At 42.3% G+C, this 13982-nt stretch overlaps 1 protein-coding gene across 1 annotated transcript in view; it reads left to right on the plus strand.

Moving 5' to 3' along the window:
* The first annotated feature begins 750 nt into the window (after nt 1-750).
* Nucleotides 751-13982, plus strand: part of ELOVL4 (ELOVL fatty acid elongase 4) — a 32374-nt gene continuing 19142 nt past the window's right edge. The window contains exon 1 of the mRNA XM_086608253.1: nt 751-850. Coding sequence (XP_086464379.1) covers nt 751-850 — 100 coding nt within the window. The remainder of the gene's footprint in view (nt 851-13982) is intronic.

Consider the following 13982-nt stretch of genomic DNA (forward strand, 5'->3'; position numbering starts at 1 on the left):
GGACACCTGAGCATGAACAGCTTGAGGCAAAGCGAGCACCGCTCACGCCAAAGCCTTGACCTCTCCGTCAAGGGGGAGTGAGAGGGGAAGGAGACGAGAAAAATCCAAACTGCTCAAAAGAGAAAAGGAATAAAGGAAATAAAAGTCGACTGAAATATTTATTCCACCGCCTGGTAAAAACACACCTGTTTGAAAATAAAAGGCAAATTAAGATAATAAGCACCTCTTTTCCACCCCGGACACCCACTGAGGGAGGACAGGAGTGCCCGAGGGAGCGCCACGGACCACCGAGCCGCCCGACACCTGCTCCCGCCGCGCTTCCCTCCGCCGGGAGGCGGTTCGGCGCCCGCACTGCGCCTGCGCGGCCGGGCCGGGCCGGGCCGCCGCGCACCCCGCGGGCCGCCGCCGGCGGGCAGCCAGCCGGCGGTCACGTGACACGAGCGCATCGCACCGCACCGCGCCGCGCCGCGCCGCGCCGGGGACGGTGCTGCGGCCGCCGCACCGCCCCCCCCCCCCTCCCACCCCGCCCGTCCCGCCCGCCTCCGCCTCTTCGCCCTCCTCCCTGCCCGCGGGGCACGGGAGCCGGTGACGGGAGCGAGGCGGAGTCTGGAGGGAAGATACCGAGAGATAGAGATTTAAATCACATCCCCGGCTGTAGAAGGGCAGCAGCAGCAGCAGCCCCGGCGCAGAGGCACGGACGCACGCGCCGAGACAGGTCTGCCGGCTCCGCCGCTGCTGCTGCTGCTCATCATGGGTGCCGCCGCCGCCGAGCCCCCGCGCGCCATGGGCCTGGTGTCCAGCGTGGTGAATGACACCCTCGAGTTCTACCGCTGGACCTGGAGCATCCGAGGTAACGCGCCAAGGCGGCCCCGCCGGCATCCCCGGCGCCGCCATCGCCATCGCCGCGCCCGGCGCCCCCCGCCCGCTGTCACCGGGGCGCTGCGGTTCAAAATGGCTCCGTCTCCCGGGAGACGCGGCGCGCGCCGAGGGGGCCGAGGTGGCGGGCGAGCCTGGGCCGGACTCCCCCGGCCCGGGACCGCGGCGGGGGTCCAGGTTGCTTCGCACCCGCCTCTCCTCCTCGTCCTCCTGGGTGTGCCGGGGTGCTTTGTTTGTTTATCTGTCTTAATCCCGTGTAACGGCGCGGGTCGCGCGGGGCATCTCTCCGTGGCAAGGTGAGGGTGTCCCCCGGGCGCCTGCGGGTTGGACGTGGCGAAATCCGCTTCCCAGAGCCGTCGTTCCTCTGGTTCCCTCTCACCGCAGCGTGCCGTGGGGCGGTCCGACGGGAATCTCGTGTCGGAGGTAAGCGAGGCCCTCTGGTAATTCCTGCCGGAGCTCGGGCGGCCTTTGGCTTCTGCGGCAGGTGGGAGTCCTGCGACAGCATCGCGTGGAGTTCTGCAGACTAAATGAGGAAATGGTCGTTACCGTCAGTGCAGAAGCTTTTCGTTTTATATTAAGTGCGTTTGAGTCGGTTCTGCCGTTTTCCGCTTTCAATGTGCTCCGTTTTTGTATTGGCACCCCATGACTGCAATATGGAAGATGCTGAAGGAAGAGAAAATGGCTGGGAATATGGAGAAATGTGAAAAAGCAGCTTTCAGTGCTGGGACAGCACGTGAGATGGTAACTGGCTACGATGACTGGTAGCTCTGGAAGTATTGGTCAACCTGAATGGCTCCCTCTCCTTAGTCAAGTGAAATGAGCGAGGCAGAACCGCAGCTTCCATAGCTGGTGTTGTGAGTAGCCTTGACAGTTGGCAGAAGAATCACTTCTCTTGATGTTTTTTGCATTTTTTAGCTGTCCACACAGCAATGAGGTCTGGGCTGTTTTGATTTAAACCTAGAAATACATGGAGCAAAACTCCGGAGTGAATGCAACTGTGGATGTGTTTTGTAGCAGTGCCATAAGTGAGAACGTGGGGCCTTCGTTACAGACGGGAAGCTCACCGCATCAGCAGTCTTTTCGTTTCTGCCCCCCTCCCTCCTGCCATCTGTCAGATAATAAATTAATCTTATGTTATAGATCGAGGGAGCTCGCTTTTTTCCACAACTTGCCTTCTCAGCCTATCTTCTAGGGTTTTTGCCGTACTTTAAAAATTAAGCTTGTGTGCGTATTTTTTTCTTCTGTATTTAAAACCTGCCAGAATATCAGATCAAATAAAAATGCTTGCAGCAGCACTGCATTGTAATCTACCAGTGTTTGCTCTCTTTCTCTGCCTCTCGCAACATACGGTTGTTCGTAGACTGCCAGGTAGCACATGAAAGAGATGCTGTTCTAGCTCATCAATAGTATTTCAGATGCATATAAAAATAGATGTAGGTACAAAGTTGATATCCTTATGGATTACTTGATTTGTTTGCAAAAAGACTTCAAGTTCTGATGTATTTCCTGAGCTTCAAGCATGTTCTTTAAGTCTGTATATGGACCGTGTTTGTAGTAAGCAAAAATGATTGGAGGCAAAAAAAAAGGGGGATGAAAAAGCAAGTTTATGTAAGGAATGTAAAGATAAGTAATTTACATTGATACTACATATAAAGCAAGCTTTTATTTCTTCCTCTTGCTTCTTTGGAGGATGTTAAGCAGTAGTTGGATGACATGGTGATAGCATCTACAATATGCTTAAGTCTCTTACTAATTTACTAATGCAAAATTTTAAATTTTTGCTTTAAGTTCACTAGTGTTTCTGTTAACACAGGATTCCACTGTAATGAAGTTGCATTTTGCGTAAGAGTTGGAGAGTTTCTTGTTCAGGTTCTGGATTACAGTTTTGGATAGAACCTAAGTCACATCAAAAGCGTGTTGCTGTTCTTGTTTATATCCAGTAGCACGTAAAACAAGGTCCTCCTGTAGTTTTTACAGTCAGGTATGGATGTGCGAAACTGTATGTAATATGGCACTATGTAGTTACAAGACATCTCTGGATGGGAAAGTGTAGTTTATGAGGCAATGCTGTGTTGCTATTTAATGAAATCATATCCTAATGCCCTCAGTTCTGCTGAAGCACCTGCTGTCTCTGCTGCTTTTCTGCATGTGTCTTTGTTCAGAAAAAAATAATTGTCTCCATCTGCCATCTCTGAGTGAATATATGTTAAAATCATGAATTCAGCACTGTTATGTGAATTCATGCAATTCACCTTTGTGTCAAGAACTATGGCAGTGATGTTGCTCAACAGAAAACAAAAATTATGGCATGCAAGACCATTGCCTAATGTTCAATATCATTAAACGAAAAACTATACCACGCAGCAAAGTTGCTCAACTAATGATGCCATGCAATAGCGTTACACAATAAATCATACTGAAACAGTACTACACAGCAAAATTACACAATGAAATGTGAAGAAATTTTATTCCCACTACTACTCCTACACAAAAACTTCTCATTCATATAAAACCAAATTTTCTTCTTCTGTCCAGTTCTCGCTTCTGTTTTTTATTGGACGCCCACGTCTGTCTTTAGCCCTGTTCTCAGTATTCAGCAGGATTGTCCTGCCAGCAGGTGTTTTCTGACGCTGTCCTGGGCTCCTGTGATGAGACTTGTGCAGAACTGTGCCAGAACGTCCCACTGAGTCTTGTGCTGCTTTATTTTGGTGCTATAAAGATTTGGTCTTTTTCCTCCCTTGCTTTGTGCTAGAATGCTATCTAAAGCTGCTTTGTTTATGGGTTCGTTTCTTTTAAATCTTACATTTGAGAATAATAACAGTATTCTTTTACTTTTTCCCCATATAATTATCAGATACATTTTCAGCCTTAGCTTAATGTTTTTGCTTGTTAATTTGTTGAAAAAGTACTCTTTTTTTTTTCTCTTCTTCCATCATTATCTTTTTAGACCCCTTTCATGAAAGCCTAAAATCCATTGTGGCCGTATATTCACCTGAAATAGCTGATGAAGATCATTTAGGAAGCCATAAACATCAAGGAGAGGTAGAACGGACAAAAACATGGTCTTAGCAGTCATCAGGAGGAGAAAAGGTGGTCGGTGGAACAATTACTATCAGGAAAGATGATCTAGGAATTCCGTGCCATTATTTCTGTAAGGGCATGGGACCGGTTACATGTAATGGGTAGGGCAGGGCTTCCTTCTTTCTCTCGGCTCGGATAGCTGATTGGGGTTAGATCTGCCAGGAAGGATTAAGGGTATGATTAGATGACTGAGCAAGTGACTTACAGGGAGGTTCCAGGCTGAGTCCAGGGGAACTATTAAGATGAATAATTCGGGACACAATCCAGGAAAGGAGAATGTGGAAATCTCAAAACGTGGGTGAAGAGACCATTGGCAGTTGGGGAGGGAGAGTGGGAGGCTGTGGCTCAGAAAGGAGATTTGTGAAACCCTGTACCAAAAGATTTATTTTAGAGGAACTAGTTAATTTTAGTGTATTGAGCTAAGGAACAGAAGGCTTTATCGACTTTGGGTGACAATAATTGTTCTTGGAGCTCAAAGTTAAAAGGAGGTAGGGCCATCGCAGGCCACGTGGGACTGCTTTGGAACAGCAACTATTTACAGCTGTTGCAGTTAATAAGATTACAGACTTTTTCCATCAGGAGGAAAGGAGAGAGGAGAAGGATGCAAACTTTCACTTTAGTGGTAGGTTAGTTTTCTAAGTAGCATCTTGTTCAGGAGCAATATCAGTCGTAGGTTTTATCGGTTGGGTCAGAAGTGTAAGGCAATGAGGACGGGGAACATGAGAAACTTACAGCTGCCTGCCTTAAAAGTGAAACAGTGTAGCAGCTTTCATGGGAACTCATGTTGCTGTAAAAACTTTTACCGGGAAGATCTTGGGACTAAGCTAAGAACGCTCAGAAAGTTCAGGTTCAGTTTCGATTTCAGGGAACAGAACTGGAAGAAAACACGTTTCTTCTTTTTCTTCCTTCATTCTTTTCCCCATGCAGAAACCAGGTGTGGCCAAAGGATCCTGAATGTTTGTGTTTGAGGAAAGTTCGTTGGGGTGGTTAGCAGAACAGTCTGAGTGCAACTAGTACCTTGCATTTGAGGATTTGTGCCAGAGCTGGAGGCAAGTAGAATCCCGATGGAGGTTCTTCAGAGATGGGGACAGAGAATGAAGGGTGAGATGAAGGTTCATGAAGCTCATTTCACAGAAATAAAACAGAATGTGTTCCTAAGCTTTCAGAGGACTGACTGAGCATCAGATTTGGTGATCTGGCACAACACTCATCTTGCAGATACAATTTTCTTCTCAAGGGAACGTTTCTTTCGATATATGACCATGACTGGGCAAAGCACAAGGATTAGACAGGAAGAAACACACTAGAAACTGGAGAAGCTAGTGTAATTGGGTTTGGCTATCTTGTGGCAGAAACAAAGAAAAACCTGTGGCTGAAGCAGCACTTGGAGAAACTGATTAGAGAAGTAAAGAATGTTAAAGGCTGCATTATGTGAGTCTACTGTCAACCAAATTGAGCAACAGGAGCATCCCAGTTTACTTGATTCATTTCATTAAGCATCACGTTTAGCTGCCTGTCAGTGAAGGAAGGGACTTTATTAATGAAGAAAAAAAACCTGTTGATATTAAAGACAATTTTTGGCTGTTTGAAGGAAATTCCACCCACGTTTCATCACCAGGAGATTTTATCGGATTGCAGAACTCAAAAGACAGATAATCAGAACAGAACAGACACCGAGTGCCTTTGGACATGGAAACATCATTCAGAAAAGTACATTACTGAAGTGGAAGTGTCTGGTTAGAGATTTTGGATCTCCAAGCTTCAAGAACTTGAGCCTGAGGGAGTAGCCTAAAGCAAAGCTAACACTGTGGATGAGGAGCTGAGTTGTGAGTGGAAGACTTCTGTTTCCTAAAATGAAGGAGGAAGAGTTGTAGGTGATCACCTGCAACTCTCAGTTCCAGCAAAGAGATGAAACAGAGAAAAGCCTTCAAAAAACACCAGCAAGATTGTAATATGAACTTCTGTTTGAACACTCGTCAGTGTATTCCAGAAGCAAAAGGAAATGTTTGGACAAAACGGCAATAACATAACCGAACTTCTGAAAATTCCTTTCAAGGTTTTGTAGATAACATGTCTTGAAATCTTTCAAGAAAATAAGATGTTTTGAATACTCTTAAAGCAGATTCCATAGAAAAAAACAGGGAAACTGCTTTATATGGAATTTAACTAAGCTGATTGCATGACCTTGCCTACTGTAAGTTCTTACTGCAGAAGGCCAAATGAATAGATGTGTAAAATTGCAACACACCATAAAATACTTTTGCGGAGTTCTTGATCGATCATGTTTCTTAGCTAAGGCTACATGCCATTAGCTCTGGAGTTCCCAACATAAGAAGGACATGGAGCTGCTGGACTGAGTCCAGAGGAGGGACACAAAGATGATCCGAGGGCTGAAGCACCTCTGCTATGAAGACAGGCTGAGAGAGTTGGGGCTGTTCAGCCTGGAGAAGAGAAGGCTCCAGGGTGATCTTATTACAGCCTTCCAGTACTTAAAGGAGGGCTACAGGAAAGCTGAAGAGGGACTTTTTACAAGGGCATGTTGTGATAGGACAAGGGGCAATGGCTTTAAACTGAAAGAGGGGAGATTTAGATTAGATCTAAGGAAGAAATTCTTCCCTCTGAGGGTGGTGAGGCACTGGAACAGGTTGCCCAGAGATATTGTGGCTGCCCCATCCCTGGAAGTGTTCAAGGCCAGGTTGGGTGAGGCTTTGAGCAATCTAGTGTAGTGCAGGGTTTCCCTGCCCAGGGCAGGGGGATTGGAACTAGATGATCTTTGAGGTCCCTTCCAACCCAAACCATTCTATGGTTCTATGATTAGTGAGACATAAATCGGCGTGTGGTCCTGGAGCCGCATACTGCAACCAGAGGTGAAGAATTCTTGACCAGTTGAAATATCTGTGTCATGGAGTAGATGCGTTCATCCTGGGGACTGCACTGGTTATGTAAATTGTTTGAGCATAGTGGTTGAACTATAGTTTGTTAATAGCTGTCTCCAGTTGGAGAAAGTTGACTAGAAGCTGATTGTCGTAGTCATTCGGTATTTATGCTGTGCTCAGGTGAAGAGGCATGTAGCAGGGCTATGGCTATAGCTATGGAAGACCAGAAGAGGTTATACTGAAGCTATATATGCTATACTATCCTGTGCAACCAGGAAAGATTGTCAAAGGCTGCATAAGGACTATTAGTAGAGGAAGGTGCAAGAAACATAGGATGTAGTTTCTTTTAAGGTCTTGTAGATGAGGAGCCATGAGGAGTGGGTAAGGCAAGACTCCGCTTTTTCCTCTGCCTGTCCAGACAGATTTTTGGAGTTACTCAATTCATACAAAAAAGATTAAGGGAACACTTAGATGAAAGGTGAATGAATGAAAAGGCTCCAAGCGGACATGGAGAGAACTTTGGGAGGAAGAATTTGCTAGGATGCAAAACTACTGAGGGGGAAGGGTTACGGTGTGTTTTGAAGAGTTTTTTGAGGTAAGGCAAATGGTGCTAAACATGAATGGCCTGAGAAAACTGAGCTAAACGAGAGTTCATTTAGCTAAAAAGAATTAGGCATAAAAAGAATGAGCGCTTTCGCTTTTAAAGAGTGTTGGTATGAGTGTAGTGTGCCTGGAACATAGAAGTTGGGACAGTGTGCTTTTAAGGGCAGATCTGATCCATGAGGTAGGACTTCTCAGTGTAGTAAACTATTATATGACAGGGTTTTGCTTTCTCAGGCTGTATCTGAAAACAAAGTTGAAGCTACCATTGCATTTCATAAGAAACTCTTGTTTGTGGAACTGTCTGAATGACATCTCCTTTAGGAAAATGTAGATGGAGGGTACATAGTTTCTGGATCTTGTTTAGGTGGCAAGCGGGTATAACCGCGCTCAGTTTTGTCAAGAATCAATTGCTTCTGAGCGTAGAGACTTCAAGGCCTTGTGGCATTTTAAGGACATAAATGAAGGCAGCTCTGAAATCCAGGCCTGCCAAGACTTAGGTGCCTGCCCTGTGGGGATTTTCAGGACTGCACCCTAGACGGTAGGTAAAGCAATAAGTAGCTCCAAGGCAAGCCTGGCGATGAATGGAGTGCAACATGTTTTGTATTAACTCCCACTGTGTGTGCTTGGATCTCAAGATAAACATGAGCTCGTTTACCTTTCTGTCATGGAAGGTGAGGGGGAATAACCTACCTCAATTTGGCTTGCATTAGGTGCCAGATAATAGCATGCCTGTGGACATTAACTGCTCTTGGTTGTGTCAGGTTAACTCACCTAACATGCCTGCAGCTTAACTCCTTTCTTTATGTACTTGAATAATTTCAGTGGTTTGATCCTGAACTCCTCCCCCAGAGTTTTTTCTCTCTCTCTCTCTCTCTCTCTCCCTCCATGGCATTGAGTTGGCTTGTACCATGAGATTCTTCTTGGTTTCATGCCATCCATCCACCTCCCACATCTACTCCTCTGGTGCAGCATAATCATGAACTCTTGACTGTTTGATTTGTTTCTGTCATATTTTCCTATTCCTCTTAATCTCTTTCTACAGTATCTCGAAAGTGTCTTCTTCCAGCTCTTGTATATGTTATGCTTCAGTTTGCATGCTTGACCATGGTGGTTTTCTGGTTTTGTTTTTGTTTTCTATCTGTGTATAGATATCATCTCCTTGTTTCCCTCTCCCAGTTATAGCAAATATGAGAGATTGTTTTATTACTTTCTAAATGCTTACTGAATGTTGCTGGAAGAAGGGAATTTATAACCCATGTCTTTCACTTTTTCTGTTGAACTAGTGAATCTTAATCTCTATAGAGAAGATACTATGTACTTCTATTTCTAGAGCATCATTGTAACAGCTTGTTTTTAAATGGTTTAAGATACTTTAAAGAAAAAAAAAAGAAATACAGGTGCTAAATTGAGTAACTAGACTGTATAGGAGACTTTATAACCATATTTTCTGAGTTTGCATTTAATGTTTAGTGGTTTACCAGGAAAAAATATGCTCAGTAGAAATACTTACACATAGATTACCCCAAAATACTTTCATATTTCATTTCATAGATTTCATAGATTTCTAGGTTGGAAAAGACCTTAGAGATCATCCAGTCCAACCATCTCTAATCCCCCATTAAACCATATCCCTAAGTAGTTCATCCACCCTTTTCTTAAACACTTTCAGGGATGGGGACTCAACCACCTCCCTGGGCAGCCTATTCCAGTGGCTGACAACCCTTTCAGAGAAGAAATACTTTCTAACATCCAAACTGTACCTCCCCTGACTAAGTTTATACCCATTTCCTCTTGTTCTATCACCCATCACTAATGTAAAGAGCCCTTCCCCTACCTCCCCACCATCCCTTCTCAAGTATTTGTAGGCTGTAATCAGGTCTCCCCTCAGCCTCCTCTTCTTTAGGCTAAACAGCCCCAACTCCCTCAGCCGCTCCTCATAAGTTTTATTTTCCAGCCCCTTGACCAGTTTAGTTGCCCTTCTTTGGACCTGCTCCAGGATTTCGGTCAGATTTTCTTCTACTCTGTCTAATCTCAGTTTCAGTGATCCACGAATTTTTGATCAAGAGTGAGAAACTGTATTGCAGAAGCCATTACAGAAGGTTAAATTTGGGGACCATATGGTACTGTGAAAGGTAACACGACTGTACAGGCAAAGAGACTTAGTTGTAGCGGCCATGTGGGTATGGCATTATCTAGCTGCCAAACTGATGGTTTTGCTACTGTATACTGTGAGAGTGAAAGTTCAGACACTGATCATTCTTTTGGTTATCTTCGGTTCTAAGACTGTTTTCTCATTAAGTTCATGTTTTGAAAATCAGCATTTCAAAATTAGTCTCTTTTCTGCCTTTGTGGTGGTTTTTTGGTTGTGGTGGTTTGGTTTTTTTTTTTTCCCTTCCCACCCCCTGTATTTGTTATTTTTGCTGATGTCAAAGGCATTTTGAGGAAATAAGTTCTAAATATTTTGCGGTGTTACTTTTCTTTGGAGGCTTTGATTGATGAACTTGTCTTAGCCTAACAGAAGACCTAATGTACCTCACAACTGTAAATTTTACTTCTGCCCCTGAACTTTGGAGATAGGAGCTAATATATTTCAATAAGTCCCTTTGTAGTTTTTACTCAAAACAGAATTCCCACCTCATTCATCCTTCTGTAAAACCAAATTGGTGACTAGCACCCTCGTGCTGATGCAAACAGTAAAAATGGGTAGTTTATCGGAGAGGTTTCTGTGCAGCTCCTTGCAAACATTCACCTATAGCTTTCTAGTATTATTTTTAGGTAGTTTTCTCTTACCATTGCTGGTTTTCATACGTGTTCCATCACTGCATCTAGGAATCTCTAAATGTTCATCTGCAACCCCAAATCATTCTGTGTACGAGAGCAGCACCGTAAGTGGTTTGCATTTGCTGTGTAGCATCATATCCTTCCACTGTGTTAGCACATTAGCAAGACAAATATCCACGCGGAACTGACTGTCCCGTGTGCGCTGAGTACGTAATGCATGTCTCTCTGCAGTGGGTAAGGCCTCGCAGAGTTGTTATTAAACTGTTCTTAATAATCCTTCAGTTTTTGCAAGGATGTTAGCTTCTAACTGAGGGAATCTAATAAAGCAATCTGTCAATGGAAAAGGTTTATTCTATGATCATCCCCTTCAGCGTTATAAAACTCTGAATTATACTAGATGGGCCAATAGTCTAATCTGTTATTGCAACATTGAATGTGCCTAGATCCTGTGTTTGTCTTACTGCTTAGTGATACCCCTACAACTATTTACATAGTACGAAACCCCACCACTTTTGCGTGAAGTAATGCAACCTCATGTCCGAGCTCTCAGAAATACAGTTTTGGCTAAGACCAGAGAAGTTTGAAGAAAAGTTTCAACGAAGAAAACACTGTGGAAAGAAAACTTGTTGAAGTGTGTTTTATGCAGCACTTTTATTTCTTTTGAAATACAGAGCCATGAGCTGGATCATAGAGTTCTGAAACCAGTTCATAAAATTGCACCGTATGGGTTAGTTGTGTTTTCTGTTTGTTTTTTGTTGTTTGTTTGTTTTAATCTATTTTCTTCATCTGTTTGCTCTGTAACTTGTAACATTTGAGAAAAGACATGCAGGTATTACTGCACTGGGAATGCATCTTGCTTTCGTGATGTTTGGAAAAGTAAAATTTGACAAATGGAAGAATGGTATGTACACGCCTCAAGGGCTTACTATCTTACAAATCTTGTGTAAGCTTCAATGAGGATTATATTTTTACTGTTCCTTGAAGCAAAGAATTTGCACTGCCCTCACAAATAAGCATAATCAACAGAGGAGGTAAATCAAAAGTAATTTGAACAAGGCAATCTCTTAGACTTGAAAATCCTGAGACTTGATGGTGAATTGATATGGCTCCTGAACTTCGTAATAGTTCCATTATTATCCTTGTTTCAAAAAAGTGTATGCTGTGATTGCTGTGTACGGGCACAGTGACAATGCGGTATTAGTGATTGAATGATGGGAGTCCCAAGAAGATTAGAATGCTAGTTAGAACAACGGGAATACTAGTTACTGTCATGGAATTATAGAGTCGTTTAGGTTGGAAGAGACCTTGAAGGCCATCGAGTCCACCATCTATCTGACCTTTTAACAACAAATTGGGATTTGGCATTCCTGTTACTTTAATGGGAGTTTATGAAATACATGCATATTACACAGCTGTTCATTAGCTGCAGGAGATGTTCCTCTTAGCTTTGTGGTATTTTCATTTTATGTTCTTATATATATAGCTTTAAAGAAGACTAAACAGTCAATTACAAAGTTTTGAAATTTGAAACAAAGCCACAACTGATTATAGGAAGTAAGCGTTAGTCTTGTCTGTCGTCCTTTTGGTTTTGGGGCAAGCGTCTCTCGTTTTTGAGTGCAGCACAATTTGTACAGCTTCATCTGCAAACTTTTAAAATGTGGGTTTTCTTGTTCTGTTTTTCAGAGTATATGCTTTCATTATTCATTGTGTTTGAGACAGAATGTTTTTATTCTTGCATCTTAGTTTGGTGTTTCATAGCTTGTTAAAACAGCAATGCTTTGCCGTAAAATTTTGATGTCTCTTGTTCTCAAGTTTGTTCTTGGCTAGTTAAAGCTTGCGGATAGACAAAATAGACAAAATGCTTAACTCTGACATTTCTGTTCATTCGAAAATCAAAGTAAACATGTTTTCTCTGCGCTGTTCTGTATTTTAAAAAAATTATTTAAATCAGGCCAGCTGATGTGTTTTTTTGTGCCAGGTTTTGAGAACCTTTGTTCATATAGATGATGTGCACATCATTCCTTAGCTTTACCAGTAACATACTCACCTCTTTGTTTTCGTGCCAATCATAACCACTATGATGATCATAATGCTATGACGTTATTGTCATAATGATCATAATGCTATGATGTTATTGTGATAATACAGAATTCTTCTGTGAGGGAAAGTGGAAGGGACTTAATTGGTATAGTTCATTTTCTCTGTCAAACAGGGATTTAAATGTTTGTAGACTACCCAGAGAAGAGTCATAAAAATTATTAAAGAATTGGAAAATATGCCTTCAGATGAATGAAATAAAGTGTTTCTTTAAATAAAATAAAATAAAAAAGCATCTATTGAGTGACCTGATAGCTTCTTATAACTACCCAAAAGAGGAGGGGGAAAAAAAAATTATAAAAGATGGATCTTCAGTCTAGCTGAGAAAATTACCACTAATTGGTTAAAATTTAATCCTAATTCCTTTGGATTTAGGGACCAAATTTATGCAGTGGGTCTAGTTAACGTTTTACAGCAAGCTGTTACATATTCTACTGGGTTCTCTGCCTCTGGAAAGATGTATCCTATAGTAAAATGAGAGATTCTTGTAAGGACGATCTCTCAGCTAAAACATGCATTAAGGAAAGTTTCATGGCCTTTATTTTGTGGGTTATACTAGATTGTAATGTTCCTGAGTTAGGTACAGGTATCTTTGACCCTGTTAGACTCCTAAGAAATACTCATAGTGCCCGGAGACTGCAGACATTGCCAAGTATGATAGGTGAGATGAAGGTGAGAAACAAGCTATGTCTAGTTTACGCTTCTGTCCCAATCTTTTTGCTTTCCTGCAGCAATCTGTCTGCACAATCCCTCCTAGGAGGACATAGACTTTTTTGTTAATTAAATAGGAGTGAGGCAGTAGGCATGTTATTTTAGTTCATGCACTCGCTTCAATCCTCTATCATAGGATTTATCATAAAGAAACTTGATAAACTGAGATAAACGAGGATTAAAGTGTAATATGTGCAATGAATAATCAATATCAAAGCAGACAAATTAATTCAAGTGCTGGAGATCTTTAAAATAGTCATTCATTTTAGACCTCTTTATAAACTGCCCTATTAAAATTGTAATAAACTAATAGAAAAATTTAACTTCTATAGGTATTCAATCTAAAGATATATATAATTTTGAGTCTGCAGTGGGACTTCTCTAACAGTCTTCAGTCTCAAGTTGTGCAGCCCGTGTAAGTAGTCATGTACTGTTTTAAAGACTAAGTTTGAAGCTTCAGCTGTTGTTCCATTTGTACATTCTGAGGTTTTAGTTAGTCAAAGACTGAGCTTTTTTTCTTAGCATCTCTACAAACTGGTAGCAGTAAATGCTCATTTAAATGATTCTGATGCATCACTTAATTCATTTAGTTTAAATGTCTAATCATTAAAGGGTCTAATCATGTAGATGCTTGTTTGAGTTTACTTTCAACTGAGCCAGTCTGCAATGATTGTATAGCCACAGTGAACCTTATATTCACTTCTAAATATTTACAAGACTGACATGTATTTACAATACAATAATTTGTATTTATAATACAAATTCAGGAGTAGTATGTTGCATAGAATATTAATCCGTAACCAGAAAGAAAAGGAGGAGAGGAGGGCACTGAAATACTGCAGATGAATTTAATGTGAAAGCTTTGTAAACGTTTTAAGGTGCATGCAGTTGTGTTTCTCACGTGTTTTCTTACATAGTACGTGTTTTCATTTTGCAATGTCCTTCAATTACAGTGCT

Source organism: Tauraco erythrolophus, chromosome 2 (genome assembly GCF_009769465.1).
Source record: "Tauraco erythrolophus isolate bTauEry1 chromosome 2, bTauEry1.pri, whole genome shotgun sequence".
Taxonomy (NCBI): Eukaryota; Metazoa; Chordata; class Aves; order Musophagiformes; family Musophagidae; genus Tauraco; species Tauraco erythrolophus.